General features: G+C 47.8%; 1 protein-coding gene across 1 annotated transcript; it reads right to left on the bottom strand.

Annotated features, from left to right (window-relative positions):
• Positions 1–1,610: 1,610 nt before the first annotated feature.
• Positions 1,611–14,166, bottom strand: LOC110965402 (nucleus accumbens-associated protein 2-like). The gene is given in 9 exon segments (XM_051950967.1): positions 1,611–1,989; positions 1,992–2,360; positions 2,494–2,591; positions 5,822–5,927; positions 6,012–6,188; positions 6,670–6,929; positions 9,225–9,427; positions 9,759–10,438; positions 13,724–14,166. Coding segments are annotated over 8 exon segments (1,896 nt in total). The 5' UTR covers positions 10,212–10,438; positions 13,724–14,166; the 3' UTR covers positions 1,611–1,759.
• Between the last annotated feature and the right edge of the window lie 368 nt (positions 14,167–14,534).

A 14,534-nucleotide genomic window follows, 5' to 3' on the forward strand; every position in this document is an offset into this window, starting at 1 on the left:
TTGGCAGCGAGGTGTTTGCGGGCTATGATTTGTTGCTAAGGGGTGTGAAGCGTCGTGATTGGTCATCCAGGATGGTTGCGACGCAGTGATTGGCTGACGGGTAGACTGGTCTGCTGTGATTAGCTGTGGAGGTTTACAGAATGGCGCTGTGAGCCGAACAACGTTTCCCAGCATGCAGAGCGGCAGCAGGGATCACGGGGCCGCGCACGGGGTCGCGCAGCAACCAGTCCTGTCAGGAAGCTGCAGATTTTAGCCCCGTTCATTTCAGCAAAGTCCAAGTTTTAAAGAATTTATTATTATTATTATTATTGTTATTATTATATATTCGATGCTCCTCCTCCATGTTTTTGTTTCTCCATCACATATCAGCTCAGAGGTGAAATATTCTGCTGGTGTTTCCTCTCTGCAAGTAGTTAATAGTAGTTAATTAACGAAGTCAATCGTCAAATGGTTAATCTTTAATAGTTAATCTTTAATAATGAGTTCAGTGGGGTTGACGGTCCGTATGTTAGAGGATTAAACACATTCAGCTGTTGGAAACTAAAACTCTTTCACTGACGTTTAAATTCAGTCTGCAGATGATCAGATAAATCACTGCTGATGAAGGAAGAAGAGCATCAGAGTGTTTACTGCAGAGCTCATGTTGTTCAGCAGCTGTGTGCTCCTCTGTAGCGCCACCTTCAGGACGAACGTAACAAAGAATAAGTCCTCTGTGTAAACACATAGAACAATACTAAACTGAGTTATTACTGAATTATTACTGAGTTATTACTGAGTTATTACTGAAGCTTTCATGCTTTTCTGAAACTCAGAAACATGTTAAAAGCTAATTATCGGATAATAAATTCATAATATTCATGAAATCTGAGACATTTAAGCTGTCATAAAAACTAAAAACATTTCATGACATCTTTATGCCACATTTCTGTCTCTGTGTGGTTTGTGTGTCTGTGTGGTTGTTGTTTGTTTGTTTGTTTGTTTGTTTGTTTGTTTGTTTGTGTGTGTGTGTGTGTGTGTGTGTGTGTGTGTGTGTGTGTGTGTGTGTGTGTGTGTGTGTGTGTGTGTGTGTGTGTGTGTGTGTGTGTGTGTGTGTGTGTGTGTGCCCACGTTTTTGCTACATTGTAGGGACCAAATGTCCCCACAACTGTAGGAAAACTGAAAACTATGTCACTTGTGGGGACCTCATTTTGGTCCCCACAAGTTTTAACAGTGTTTTCTTGACCATGTTGCTGTGACTGAAAAAAGTGCAAAAACGTTTCTTTAGGGTTAGCCATTGTTTTGGTCTGGGTTAAGGTTAGGTAAAGGGTTAGGGTTAGGGGTTAGATATGAATCAGAGTCAATGGTATGTCCCCACAATGATAGGAATACACAGTATGTGTGTGTGTGTGTGTGTCTGTGTGGTTGTTGTGTGTGTCTGTGTGGTTGTTGTGTGTGTCTGTGTGTGTCTGTGTGTACTCTGACCCTGCTGTAAGGACAGTCCAGGCTGTGTTGTGGTTATTTAGAAGCTTTATTGTTGTCGTTTTCAGTGAGTATAATCTTCATCATCATCATCATGGGCCTGGTGCTGGCCTGCAGGAGGCTGGAACATGCAGCAGAGCCGAGCAGACAGACACACAGGTAGACAGACGGGGTAGAGAGGTAGACAGGTGGACAGGTAGTGAGGTAGGGGACAGACAGGTAGACAGACAGACAGACAGACAGGTGGGGACAGGTAGCTATTGTGTTATTTACATACAGGTAGGCAGATGCAATAGAAAGCTTATTGGCTGTCTTCTGGAGGCTCCGCCCCCCTCTCATCTGTGTCGGCCAATCCCCTGTGAGGAGGGGCGGGCTCTGCAGGCTGGGGAGAGGGGTGTGAGGAGGAGGAGGAGGAGGAGGAGGAGGAGGAGGAGGACAGGGAGAGGGGGAGGTCTGGAGGCTGTTCAGTCTGTAGCATCCCTGCACCCTCCGCCTCGCCTCCCAGCAGCCCCTCCTCCCCACCTCCGCCCCCCCTCCCCGCGACCCGGCGAACTGCAGGTGAGGCAGCAGGGTGGGCGGAGCCTCCTTCTCCCCCGCCGCCTCCTTGTCGCGGCGCTCAGCGTACAGCGGAGCGTCCAGGCCGAGGTAGGAGGTGCCGAGCTGCCGCAGGTCCAACTCGAATGGGCCACTGGGCGGCACCTCCCCCCCGCCAGGTCCTCCCCCGCCGCCCCGCTTGGCCTTGCGTTGGTGGGCGGAGCCTGAGGCCGGGAGGCTGTCGGGAAGCAGTGACTGGATCTTTGGGAGCCAACGCTTCCGAACCCGGCGGGCGTTGGTGCACATGTCAGCCGCGATAACGTTCATCTCACTCTCTTTAAAGTTAGGAGCAAAGTTCTGACAGTACACTGAGGAGAAAACACACAAAACACACACAACATCACTGCTCTGTGTATAAGAGAGTATGTAGGTTTGGTTCAGTGTGTGTGTTTCCATAGGTGTGTATTAGAGTGTGTGTGCATGTGTCTGTGTGTGTCTTACGTTTGACGGTGTTTAACACTCGGTTGTCTAAAGGTTTTCGGCTCGGATCATTGGTGGATGAGCGGATTCCTGTCCCACAGCTATTGGCCAGAGTGTTTCTATGGAAACCATAAGAAGCCAATCAGCACACAGAGCAGCTGTATGTTTCCTCTGATAAACACAGATCTAACATCAAGCTTCATCCATGTTAAATCCAGTAAACAGCAGCAGTAAATTCACTGAAATATCAAAGGATTCCAAACTGTATCCCCCACAGTAATCAGATTACTTTGAGTAGAACAGCAAAATGCTTCCTCTGATTAATAATCAGAAACAAACACTTTATCAAGACAACATTGGAACTGGAGGCTCCAAAGTAGAGAAGCGGCAGGAATACAAGGAGTCATAGTTCCACTAATCAGGAGGTCTAGAAGGAGTCATAGTTCCACTAATCAGGAGATCTAGAAGGAGTCATAGTTCCACTAATCAGGAGGTCTAGAATGAGTCATAGTTCCACTAATCAGGAGGTCTAGAAGGAGTCATAGTTCCACTAATCAGGAGATCTAGAAGGAGTCATAGTTCCACTAATCAGGAGGTCTAGAAGGAGTCATAGTTCCACTAATCAGGAGATCTAGAAGGAGTCATAGTTCCACTAATCAGGAGGTCTAGAAGGAGTCATAGTTCCACTAATCAGGAGGTCTAGAATGAGTCATAGTTCCACTAATCAGGAGGTGTAGAAGGAGTCATAGTTCCACTAATCAGGAGGTCTAGAAGGAGTCATAGTTCCACTAATCAGGAGGTCTAGAATGAGTCATAGTTCCACTAATCAGGAGGTGTAGAAGGAGTCATAGTTCCACTAATCAGGAGGTCTAGAAGGAGTCATAGTACCACTAATCAGAACTGCAGTGGTGGTAATGCTGTTTGATGTTGGAGAACATTCTTTGGTCAGATGAAGATCAATGAGTTGGGCTCAGATGGAGTCCAGATGTTTGGTGAGAACCTGACACGGACTACCACAGTGGATGCATGGTCCTGACAGTGAAGCACGGAGGTGGAGGTGTGATGATCTGGGGCTGCATGAGGTCAGAAGGTGTTGAAGACATTTCTAGATGAAGGTCTGAGGAGGAACCAGACTGATTACTGTGAGGTGATTCTGTTTAGAATCATTTCATTCTTCGGTGATATTTCAGGCTGTTAAATACAGTCGATCAGTTTCAGGTCAGGAGGAAACGTTGTTGGTTTTGGACGTACACAAACATGGACATACAATCAGGTCCATAAATATCTGGACATTGACACATTTTTCATCATCTGGGCTCTGAACACCACCACAGTAGATTTAAATGAAACAATCCAGACATGCTTTAAGTTCCGACTTTCAGCTTTAATCTGAGTATTTACATCCATACCAGTGACCGGTGGAAAAGCTACAACACATTTTAGACCAACCCTCCACCTTTATAAGGGAACAAAAGTCACTGGACAAACTAACATAGTCGTAAATCATGAAAAGTGTCACTATTTGGTTCACAGTCAATGACAGCCTGAAGTCTGGAACCTGTACACATCTTCACTGCTGAGGAGGTCATGATACTACCTCCACCATGCTTCACTGATGAGGAGGTCATGATACTACCTCCACCATGCTTCACTGATGAGGAGGCCATGATACTACCTCCACCATGCTTCACTGATGAGGAGGCCATGATACTACCTCCACCATGCTTCACTGATGAGGAGGCCATGATACTACCTCCACCATGCTTCACTGATGAGGAGGCCATGATACTACCTCCACCATGCTTCACTGATGAGGAGGTCATGATACTACCTCCACCATGCTTCACTGATGAGGAGGCCATGATACTACTTCCACCATGCTTCACTGATGAGCTGGTATCTTTGGATCTTGAACAGTTCCTTCCCTCCTCCAGACTCTTCTCTTCCCATCATTCTGGTCCACGTAGGTCTTCGCCTCATGTGTCCACAGGATGTTCTAGATCTGTTCAGGCTCTTTCAGATGTTTTTTGGTAAACTCTAATCTGGCCTTCCTGCTTTTGAGGCTGACCAATTGTTTCCACCTTGTGGTGAACCCTCTGAATTTACTCTGGTGAAGGTTTCTCTAATTGTTGATTTGTACCTCCTGGAAAGTCTTCTGGATCTGGCCAGATGTTGTGAAGGGTTCTTCTTGACCAGTGAAAGTATTCTTCAGTCGTCCACCACACTGGTTTTCTTTATTTTCTGTGTCTTTTGGTGTTGCTGAGCTCACCAGTGCTTTAATTCTTTTTGTAGCAAACAGTTGATATGGTCACACCTGATGTTTCTTTTCTACAGTCTACTACAGTCCACTCCAGTGGTTTGTTTGATCCTAATGATGACTTCCTTCACTGATAGTGATGCTCTTTGGACTTCATATGGAGAGCTGACCTCATCAGACTGCACACTTGAAATGAAGTGTAGCCTTTTAATCTGATCCTTGCAGTAGAGATAATGAGGGAATAACACACCTGACCATAGATCAGCTGAGCAGCCAACTGTCCAATGACTTTTGTTCCCTTACAAAGATGGAGGGTTGGTCTAAAATGTGCTGTAGCTCCTCCATCGTTCAACTGGTGTGGATGTAAATACTCAAATTAAAGCTGAAACTCTGAACTTAAAGCACATCTGGATTGTTTAATTTGAATCCATTATGGTGTTCAGAGCTGAACTGATGAAAACCGATAGCCTAGCCGTGCTAGACCCATGTTCGGAATTCTGAAGGCACAAGGGTCTAGGGCCGCTCGACAGGGAGGGAGGCGGGCTGAAAGGTTGTCTTTCAAATCACTCTGCAGCAATTGGGTAGGTATACAACCAATCAGCGCGACGAATAGGCTGACGTAGTTCCTAGAGCGCCGGCGGATTGTGGCTAAGTCCCATTAGCTTCCCAACCAGCGGAGCCAACTGGTATATTAAGGATTTGCCATATCCTGTCGGCATAAGTCCAAATACGTCTTTCTTCTCAATGAAACACTTCAGTGCCGTCCTTTGTTTATCTTTCAAGTTGAATTTTAGCTTGAAATCTTTAAGGGCTGTGGCCAAAGCCGAGTCGAAAGATAACTGTTTATTGTGCGCCGGTTGTTTCTGTCAGAATCGTCGCGCCTCTGTCATCACTTAGTTACGCCCGCCTTCTGACTCTACACTTCATGGTGATTGGTCCGGCCAGTTTTAGGAGAATCCAGCCTCGAGCCTTATGGAGGGTAACTAGACCCACCCTGGCAGAGAATTAAATTCGTTGCCATGCGCGGCTAGGCTAGAAAACTGAGTCAGTGTCCAGATATTCCTGGATCTGACTGTCTATCCGTGGACTTACCTATCAAAGAAGGTAGCCAGCAGCCTCCTGAGCAGCACCTTGTGTTTGACTCCAGCACACAGGTGACAGTTCATCAGCTGACCTCTCGTCATGAACACACCTGAACCTGAACACACAGGTGTGACCAGCGGTTACCATGACAACACATAGTATCTGAGTGCACATGTAGACAGGTCTCATGGTGTCCTACCTGCCACCAGTTCCACCTTCTCTCCTGGGTCTCCCTCGGTGTAGAGCGATGGGTGGCAGCGGTACCCAATCTGACTGATCAGACTGGCAGGCAGCGCCATGTTGTCTCTACCAACCAGCACGCAGGGTCGACGCTCGTTAGCCAATGGGAGTGGCAGCATCTCCATCTTCTCTTGGACTGAAACAATGACAGTGGGGAGAGAAAGAGTCCAGATTATTACAGAACATGTTTCAGAACAACACTGCAGAGCTGACCAGAATCAGAAAAGACTAAATATCAGACAACCAGGCAAGCAAACAAGCAACCAGGCAACCAGACAACTAAACAAGCAACCAGGCAAGCAAACACGCAACCAGGCAACCAGACAACTAAACAAGCAACCAGGCAACCAGACAACTAAACAAGCAACCAGGCAACCAGGCAAGCAAACACGCAACCAGGCAACCAGACAACCAAACAAGCAATCAGGCAATCAAGCAACCAAACAACTGAACAACCAGGAAACTAGACAGACACAGGAACCAAGAGGAACATCATCCTGAGGAACATGAAACACAGAGTTGTTGACAGTGTTCTGACAGTTGATACCAGGTGTATCCAGGTAACAGGTGATGAACCGTCACTCAAGTCAGGGTGGTCTGCACAGTGATGGACTTACTGTAGGGGTTCCCAGGGTGTCCATAGATGTGTTGGTACAGTCCGGTGGGGACAGCACTGCTGTAGTAGTCCTCCTCCAGCTCCTCCTCGGTGGGGGGGTGGGAGGGAGGAGAGTCTGTGGGCAGACTGGATCCTCCTGGACTGGAGCGTCCCCCGCCTGCCAGCAGGTAGGACTGCAGCCCTGGAACCAGACCTGCACCTGCACTCAGGTAACACAGAGTGCTGCTCCGAGACGAAGGCACATCTCCCGCCATGTCCACCCTGAGGACAGAGGAGGAGACACGTCACCACAAGGTGCCCAACAAGGTCTACTACGGTCTACTACCAGGCGTAAACTAACCGTGACGTCACCCATTGGTTTCAACACCGAGAAAATGAAGCCCGGATTTTGCTACTTCCTGGTCGCCGTTTTGGATTTTTTTGAGCCAGTGACGTAAAAAGCGTCGTCAAACAGACTGGACCGGAGAGCAACTAGGGGCAGGATTGGCTGAGGACTCTCTTATCCTGCCCACGTTTTACCGCAGAGGCTTCTGTTGCTGTCCATCAAGTATAGCCACGCCCCCTGGCTCCGCCAACTTTAACGATTTATTTAAAATTCAGTATTGATTTATTTTAAGATCGGCCACCTGATCTCTCATTTTGACCATGAAAACTAACAGGAAGAAAATCCTGAGCTGTAGAAAATCAGTCTATCAAATTTTATTTTTCCAAAAATGAATTGGGGTCTATGGAGAAAAGCTTTTTGGAGCCAACCCTAGCGGACGGCGGGATATTGCAAGTTTTTGACACTTCCGGGTTGGCTTCAATTCTGGAGCCAGATGCTACGTCCATCTTTATATACAGTCTATGTCTACTACAGTCAGCTACAGTCTACTACAGTCAGCTACAGTCCACTACAGTCTACTACAATCAGCTACAGTCCACTACAGTCTACTACAATCAGCTACAGTCCACTACGGTCAGCTACAGTCTACGACAGTCAGCTACAGTCCACTACAGTCCGCTACAGTCCGCTACAGTCCGCTACAGTCCACTACAGTCCACTACAGTCCACTACAGTCCACTAGAATCCGCTACAGTCAGCTACAGTCCAGTACAGTCTACCACAGTCAGCTACAGTCAGCTACAGTCCAGTACAGTCTACTACAGTCAGCTACAGTCAGCAACAGTCCACTACAGTCCACTACAGTCCACTACAGTCAGCGACAGTCTACTACAGTCCACTACAGTCTACTACAGTCTACTACAGTCCACTACAGTCTACTACAGTCCACTACAGTCTACTACAGTCCACTACAGTCAGCGACAGTCTACTACAGTCTACTACATTCAGCTACAGTCCACTTCAGTCCACTACATTCTACTACAGTCAGCTGCAGTCCACTACAGTCTACTACAGTCAGCTACAGTCCACTACAGTCTACTAAAGTCAAGTACAGTCTACTGCAGTCCACAACAGTCCACTACAGTCAGCTACAGTCAGCAACAGTCCACTACAGTCTACTACAGTCAGTGACAGTCTACTACAGTCCACTACACTCTACTACATTCAGCTACAGTCTACTACATTCAGCTACAGTCTACTACAGTGTACAACAGTCCACTACAGTCAGTTACAGTCCACTACAGTCTACTACAGTCCACTACAGTCTACTACAGTCAGCTACAGTCTACTACAGTCAACTACAGTCTACTACAGTCCACTACAGTCTACTACAGTCTACTACAGTCCACTACAGTCCACTACAGTCAGCAACAGTCAGCAACAGTCTACTACAGTCCACTACAGTCAGCTACAGTCCACTACAGTCTGCTACAGTCAGCTACAGTCTACTACAGTCCACTACAGTCAGTTACAGTCCACTACAGTCTACTACAGTCCACTACAGTCTACTACAGTCAGCTACAGTCTACTACAGTCAACTACAGTCTACTACAGTCAACTACAGTCAACTACAGTCTACTAAAGTCAAGTACAGTCTACTGCAGTCCACAACAGTCCACTACAGTCAGCTACAGTCAGCAACAGTCCACTACAGTCAGCTACAGTCCACTACAGTCTACTACAGTCCACTACAGTCAGTGACAGTCTACTACAGTCCACTACAGTCTGCTACAGTCTGCTACAGTCTACTACAGTTAGCTACAGTCTGCTATAGTCCACTACAGTCTACTACAGTTAGCTACAGTCAGCTACAGTCCACTACAGTCTACTACAGTCAGCTACAGTTAGCTACAGTCCACTACAGTCAGCTACAGTTAGCTACAGTCCACTAAAGTCTACTACAGTCTACTAATCTCAAGTACAGTCTACTACAGTCTACTACAGTCCACTACAGTCCACTACAGTCCACTACAGTCTACTACAGTCAGCTACAGTCAGCTACAGTCCACTACAGTCCACTACAGTCCACTACAGTCTACTACAGTCTACTACAGTCAGCTACAGTTAGCTACAGTCCACTACAGTCCACTACAGTCAGCTACAGTCCACTAAAGTCTACTACAGTCCGCTATTACAGTCAGCTACAGTCGGCTGATCTGACGTTGTCTCACCGGGCCTCCTCTCCTGCTCCTCCTCTGGCCTCCTCAGATGGAGGAGTGTCGGCTCTCTCCTGTTTGATTCTGCTGACGGCCAGCAGCAGCTCCTCTGGGCTCAGTGATGGCTGGTCAGGACTGACCTCCTGCAGCTGGGGGGCGCCGTGCTGCTGCTGCGCCGCCGGGGCATCGAAGCCCCCGAGCTCGTCTGCTGAGGTCGTCTGCAAAACATTTAAATAAAGTTACAAAGATAGGAAAATGCACAGTCTGCCTGAAGCTTTGACAGGTGACGACCCAAAACCACAACAAAGCATCTAATAAAAACAGAAAACAGACAAAACATTCATTAATGCTGCAAAAGGAGCCGAAAAAGACTGAAAACCGCCGGTACTGCTCTGCCTCATATGTGATAGAGCTGCAATTCCTCTGATAGCCACCAGATGCTGCTGTGAGAAGACCATCTAAACCTGGTCTACCTGGTCTAAACCTGGTCTACCTGGTCTAAGTTCCTGTGTTTGGAACCTTTGGTATACCTGCACCTGCTCAACCCACCTGTGAGTCGCAGCAGAGCGGTGAGGAGGAGGATGAGGCTTTCATCATCATCAGCTCCATGCCTCGCTCCACGATGTTCTGGATCTGCAGGTAGCCGGCGGTGTACATGAGCACCAGCTGCTCGCTGGCAGCCATGCTGAGGCGGCCGGTATAGCAGAAGGACAGGATCTGCTGGAAACACGTCGGTGTGACGGAGGAGGGCAGCTCGAACACCGCCTGCAAGGAGGACGGCGAGGAGGACGAGGATGAAGAGGAGGAGTCAGCGGCAGAGCTGAACAGGTCTCTGAAGTAGAGTGAGGAGGCGGCGAGGACGGCGCGATGAGCCTTGAAGGCCTGACCCTGCACCAGGATGGACACGTCGCAGTAGTGACCCAGCAGCCGCTGCTCGTTCAGGCTGCCCAGAACACTGCTCCCAAAGTCGGGGATCTCCACCTGCAGCAGCCCCTCCGACATGCTGGAGGCCGGACGGAACGATTCGACCACACGGACACAGGAAGACGAGGCGTTTAGGTGTCAGGGATGCTACAGAGGGGTCCGCCCAAATGATTCACATCCATAACGCCCAAGAAAAATGAGGTCAGAGGTTAAAGGAGGCAGGGCTTCAGGCCTGAGGTGATGAGTGGTGGAAACAGGAGGCAGGAGGTCATCAACATGGAGGTCAGGTCAGCACCTAGAAACAGCTGGAAGGAGAACATGAGGTTCAAACATCAGAATCACAGAGCAAACATCTTCCAGCTGCCAGCATCGTTGTTGGTTGTTTCTTTTTTTTATCTATTCCGATTGTTTTCTTTCTGTCTTTTCTCCTCTCCATCCTTTGACCTGCTTCTCTATGACTGTCTGCATTTTTGGTAGTTTTCTTTTTTCACTGGTGGTGGTGGGGTTGCTTCTCTGTAGTCCGCTACAGTATACTACAGTCAGCTACAGTCCACTACAGTCAGCTACAGTCCACTACAGTCCACTACAGTCAGCTACAGTTCACTACAGTCAGCTACAGTCTGCTACAGTCAGTTACAGTCCACTACAGTCAGTTACAGTCTGCTACAGTCCACTAGTCAGCTACAGTCTACTATAGTCTACAATAGTCCACTACAGTCTGCTACAGTCACCTAAAGTCTACTACAGTCAGATACAGTCCGCTACAATCCGTTACAGTCAGCTATAGTCAGCTACAGTCTGCTGCAGTCGACTAGTCAGCTACAGTCAGATGCAGTCTACTACAGTCTGCTACAATCTGCTATAGTATACTACAGTCAGCTACAGTCTGCTACAGTCAGATACAGTCTGCTGCAGTCCACTACAATCTACTACAGTCAGTTACAGTCAGCTACAGTCTGCGACAGTCTACTACAGTCAGCTACAGTCAACTACAGTCAGATACAGTCAGCTACAGTCTGCTGCAGTTGACTACAGTCAGATACAGTCAGATACAGTCGACTACAGTTAGCTACACTACTAGTCAGCTACACTGTACTACAGTCAGCTACAGTCAGTTACAGTCTGCTGCAGTCGACTAGTCAGCTACAGTCAGATGCAGTCGACTACAGTCAGATACAGTCAGATACAGTCTGCTACAGTCAGATACACTCTGTTAAAGTCAACTACAGTCTACTACAGTCCGCTACAATCCGTTACAGTCAGATACAGTCAGCTACAGTCACATACAGTCAGCTACAGTCAGATACAGTCTGTTAAAGTCAACTACAGTCTACTACAGTCCGCTACAATCCGTTACAGTCAGCTACAGTCACATACAGTCAGCTACAGTCTGCTACAGTCCACTAGTCAGCTACAGTCTACTATAGTCTACAATAGTCCACTACAGTCTGCTACAGTCACCTAAAGTCTACTACAGTCGACTACAGTCAGATACAGTCCGCTACAGTCCACTACAGTCTACTACAGTCCGCTACAGTCTACTACAGTCCGCTACAATCTGCTATAGTATACTACAGTCAGCTACAGTCACCTACAGTCTGCTACAGTCACCTAAAGTCTGCTACAGTCACCTAAAGTCTGCTACAGTCAGATACAGTCTGCTACAGTCCACTACAATCTACTACAGTCAGTTACAGTCAACTACAGTCAGATACAGTCAGCTAAGTCTGCTGAAGTTGACTACAGTCAGATACAGTCAGCTACAGTCAGCTAAGTCTGCTGAAGTTGACTACAGTCAGATACAGTCAGCTACAGTCTGCTACAGTCAGATACACTCTGTTAAAGTCAACTACAGTCTACTACAGTCCGCTACAATCCGTTACAGTCAGATACAGTCAGCTACAGTCACATACAGTCAGCTACAGTCAGATACAGTCTGTTAAAGTCAACTACAGTCTACTACAGTCCGCTACAATCCGTTACAGTCAGCTACAGTCACATACAGTCAGCTACAGTCTGCTACAGTCCACTAGTCAGCTACAGTCTACTATAGTCTACAATAGTCCACTACAGTCTGCTACAGTCACCTAAAGTCTACTACAGTCGACTACAGTCAGATACAGTCCGCTACAGTCCACTACAGTCTACTACAGTCCGCTACAGTCTACTACAGTCTGCTACAATCTGCTATAGTATACTACAGTCAGCTACAGTCACCTACAGTCTGCTACAGTCACCTAAAGTCTGCTACAGTCAGATACAGTCTGCTACAGTCCACTACAATCTACTACAGTCAGTTACAGTCAGATACAGTCTGCGACAGTCTACTACAGTCTGCTGCAGTCAACTACAGTCAGATACAGTCAGCTACAGTCAGCTAAGTCTGCTGAAGTTGACTACAGTCAGATACAGTTGACTACAGTTAGCTACACTACTAGTCAGCTACACTGTACTACAGTCAGCTACAGTCAGATGCAGTCGACTACAGTCAGCTACAGTCAGCTACAGTCTGCTACAGTCAGATACAGTCAGATACAGTCTGTTAAAGTCAACTACAGTCTACTACAGTCCACTACAATCCGTTACAGTCAGCTACAGTCACATACAGTCAGTTACAGTCTGCTACAGTCCACTAGTCAGCTACAGTCTACTATAGTCTGCAATTGTCCACTACAGTCTGCTAAAGTCACCTAAAGTCTACTACAGTCGACTACAGTCAGATACAGTCCGCTACAGTCCACTACAATCCGTTACAGTCAGCTATAGTCAGCTACAGTCTGCTGCAGTCGACTACAGTCAGCTATAGTCAGCTACAGTCTGCTGCAGTCGACTAGTCAGCTACAGTCTGCTGCAGTCGACTACAGTCAGCTACAGTCTGCGACAGTCAGATACAGTCAGCTACAGTCTGCTGCAGTCGACTAGTCAGCTACAGTCAGATGCAGTCGACTACAGTCAGCTACAGTCTGCTACAGTCAGCTACAGTCTGCTACAGTCAGATACAGTCTGTTAAAGTCCACTACAGTCTACTACAGTCCGCTACAATCCGTTACAGTCAGATACAGTCAGCTACAGTCACATACAGTCTGCTACACTCAGCTACAGTCAACTACAGTCAATTACAGTCCGCTACAGTCTACTACAGTCCGCTACAATCCGTTATAGACAGATACAGTCAGCTACAGTCAACTACAGTCAGATACAGTCGACTATAGTCAGCTACAGCACCAGTACAGTCTAGTCCAGTTGTCTAAAGTCCAGTTCAGTGCAGCACAACAGACTCTGATGACGTAAAGTTTAGTCCAGGTGAGTTCAGCTCAGTGGTATTATTGTTTACAGTAGAGCTGCAGCTGACAGACAGACAGACAGCTCAGACACAGACAGACAGGCAGACAGACAGGCAGACAGACAGGCAGACAGATAGACAGACAGACAGACAGACAGACAGTAGGGTTGCAGAGACACAACAGTGTAAACAGGCAGAAAGACCCTGAACAGTTTGAAAATACAGACAGTTAGAGGAGGACAGACAGACTGACAGTTAGAGGAGGACAGACAGACAGGCAGACAGACAGACAGACAGCAGTTCTCACCTCCTCTCTGCTCCTCGTCCTCCTCCATGCAGCAGCAGGACGGCTGGCTGGGAGAGGTTTTCTTCTTCTTCTCCTGCGCTCAGTCAACGCATCGTCTGGTGTGTCACCGGAGGGGGGAGGAGGGGGAGGAGGGGGGAGACACAGCAGACAGCCGAAGAGGAGGAGGAGGAGGAGGAGGAGGGGGAGGAGGAGGAGTCATCTGAGGACAGCCAGGGAGCTAATGCGGCTAACTGCCCTGCAGAGGACGAGCAGAGGGGGCGGGAGGCATGCAGCCCATCATTACAGAGCAAAGCATGCAGGAACACATGCTAAGAACACACGTGTGCACTGGCACACACACACACATGCACTGCTGTAGGTGTGTTGTGTGACAGTGTGAGTGCGTGTGTGTATTAGAGTGTGGCATGACTTGGCCAAATGCACAGAGCTGCATTGCAGTGCCGAGGCTGAGTTGGCATGCCGAGTACATAGTGTGCATACTGCGACTGTGTGCCAGGCTGACACACACACACACACACACACACACACACACACACACACACACACACACACACACACACACACACACACACACACACACACACACACACACACACACACACACACACACACACAAAGCAGCAGCATTTTGCAGCCTCAGCTTCCATCATCACATACAGCTCAGTTCAATCTGTAGCATGACAGACAGACAGGTATTGTACACACTCTTTCTGTCCATCTGTCTGTCTCTCTGTCAGACAGACAGGTCTTATTTAAGTCTCCATCAATATTAAAGAGACGGTGGGTGGATGCTGATGGGTGAGGGAGGGGT

The sequence above is a fragment of the Acanthochromis polyacanthus genome, chromosome 7 (assembly GCF_021347895.1).
Source record: "Acanthochromis polyacanthus isolate Apoly-LR-REF ecotype Palm Island chromosome 7, KAUST_Apoly_ChrSc, whole genome shotgun sequence".
In the NCBI taxonomy this organism is placed as follows: Eukaryota; Metazoa; Chordata; class Actinopteri; family Pomacentridae; genus Acanthochromis; species Acanthochromis polyacanthus.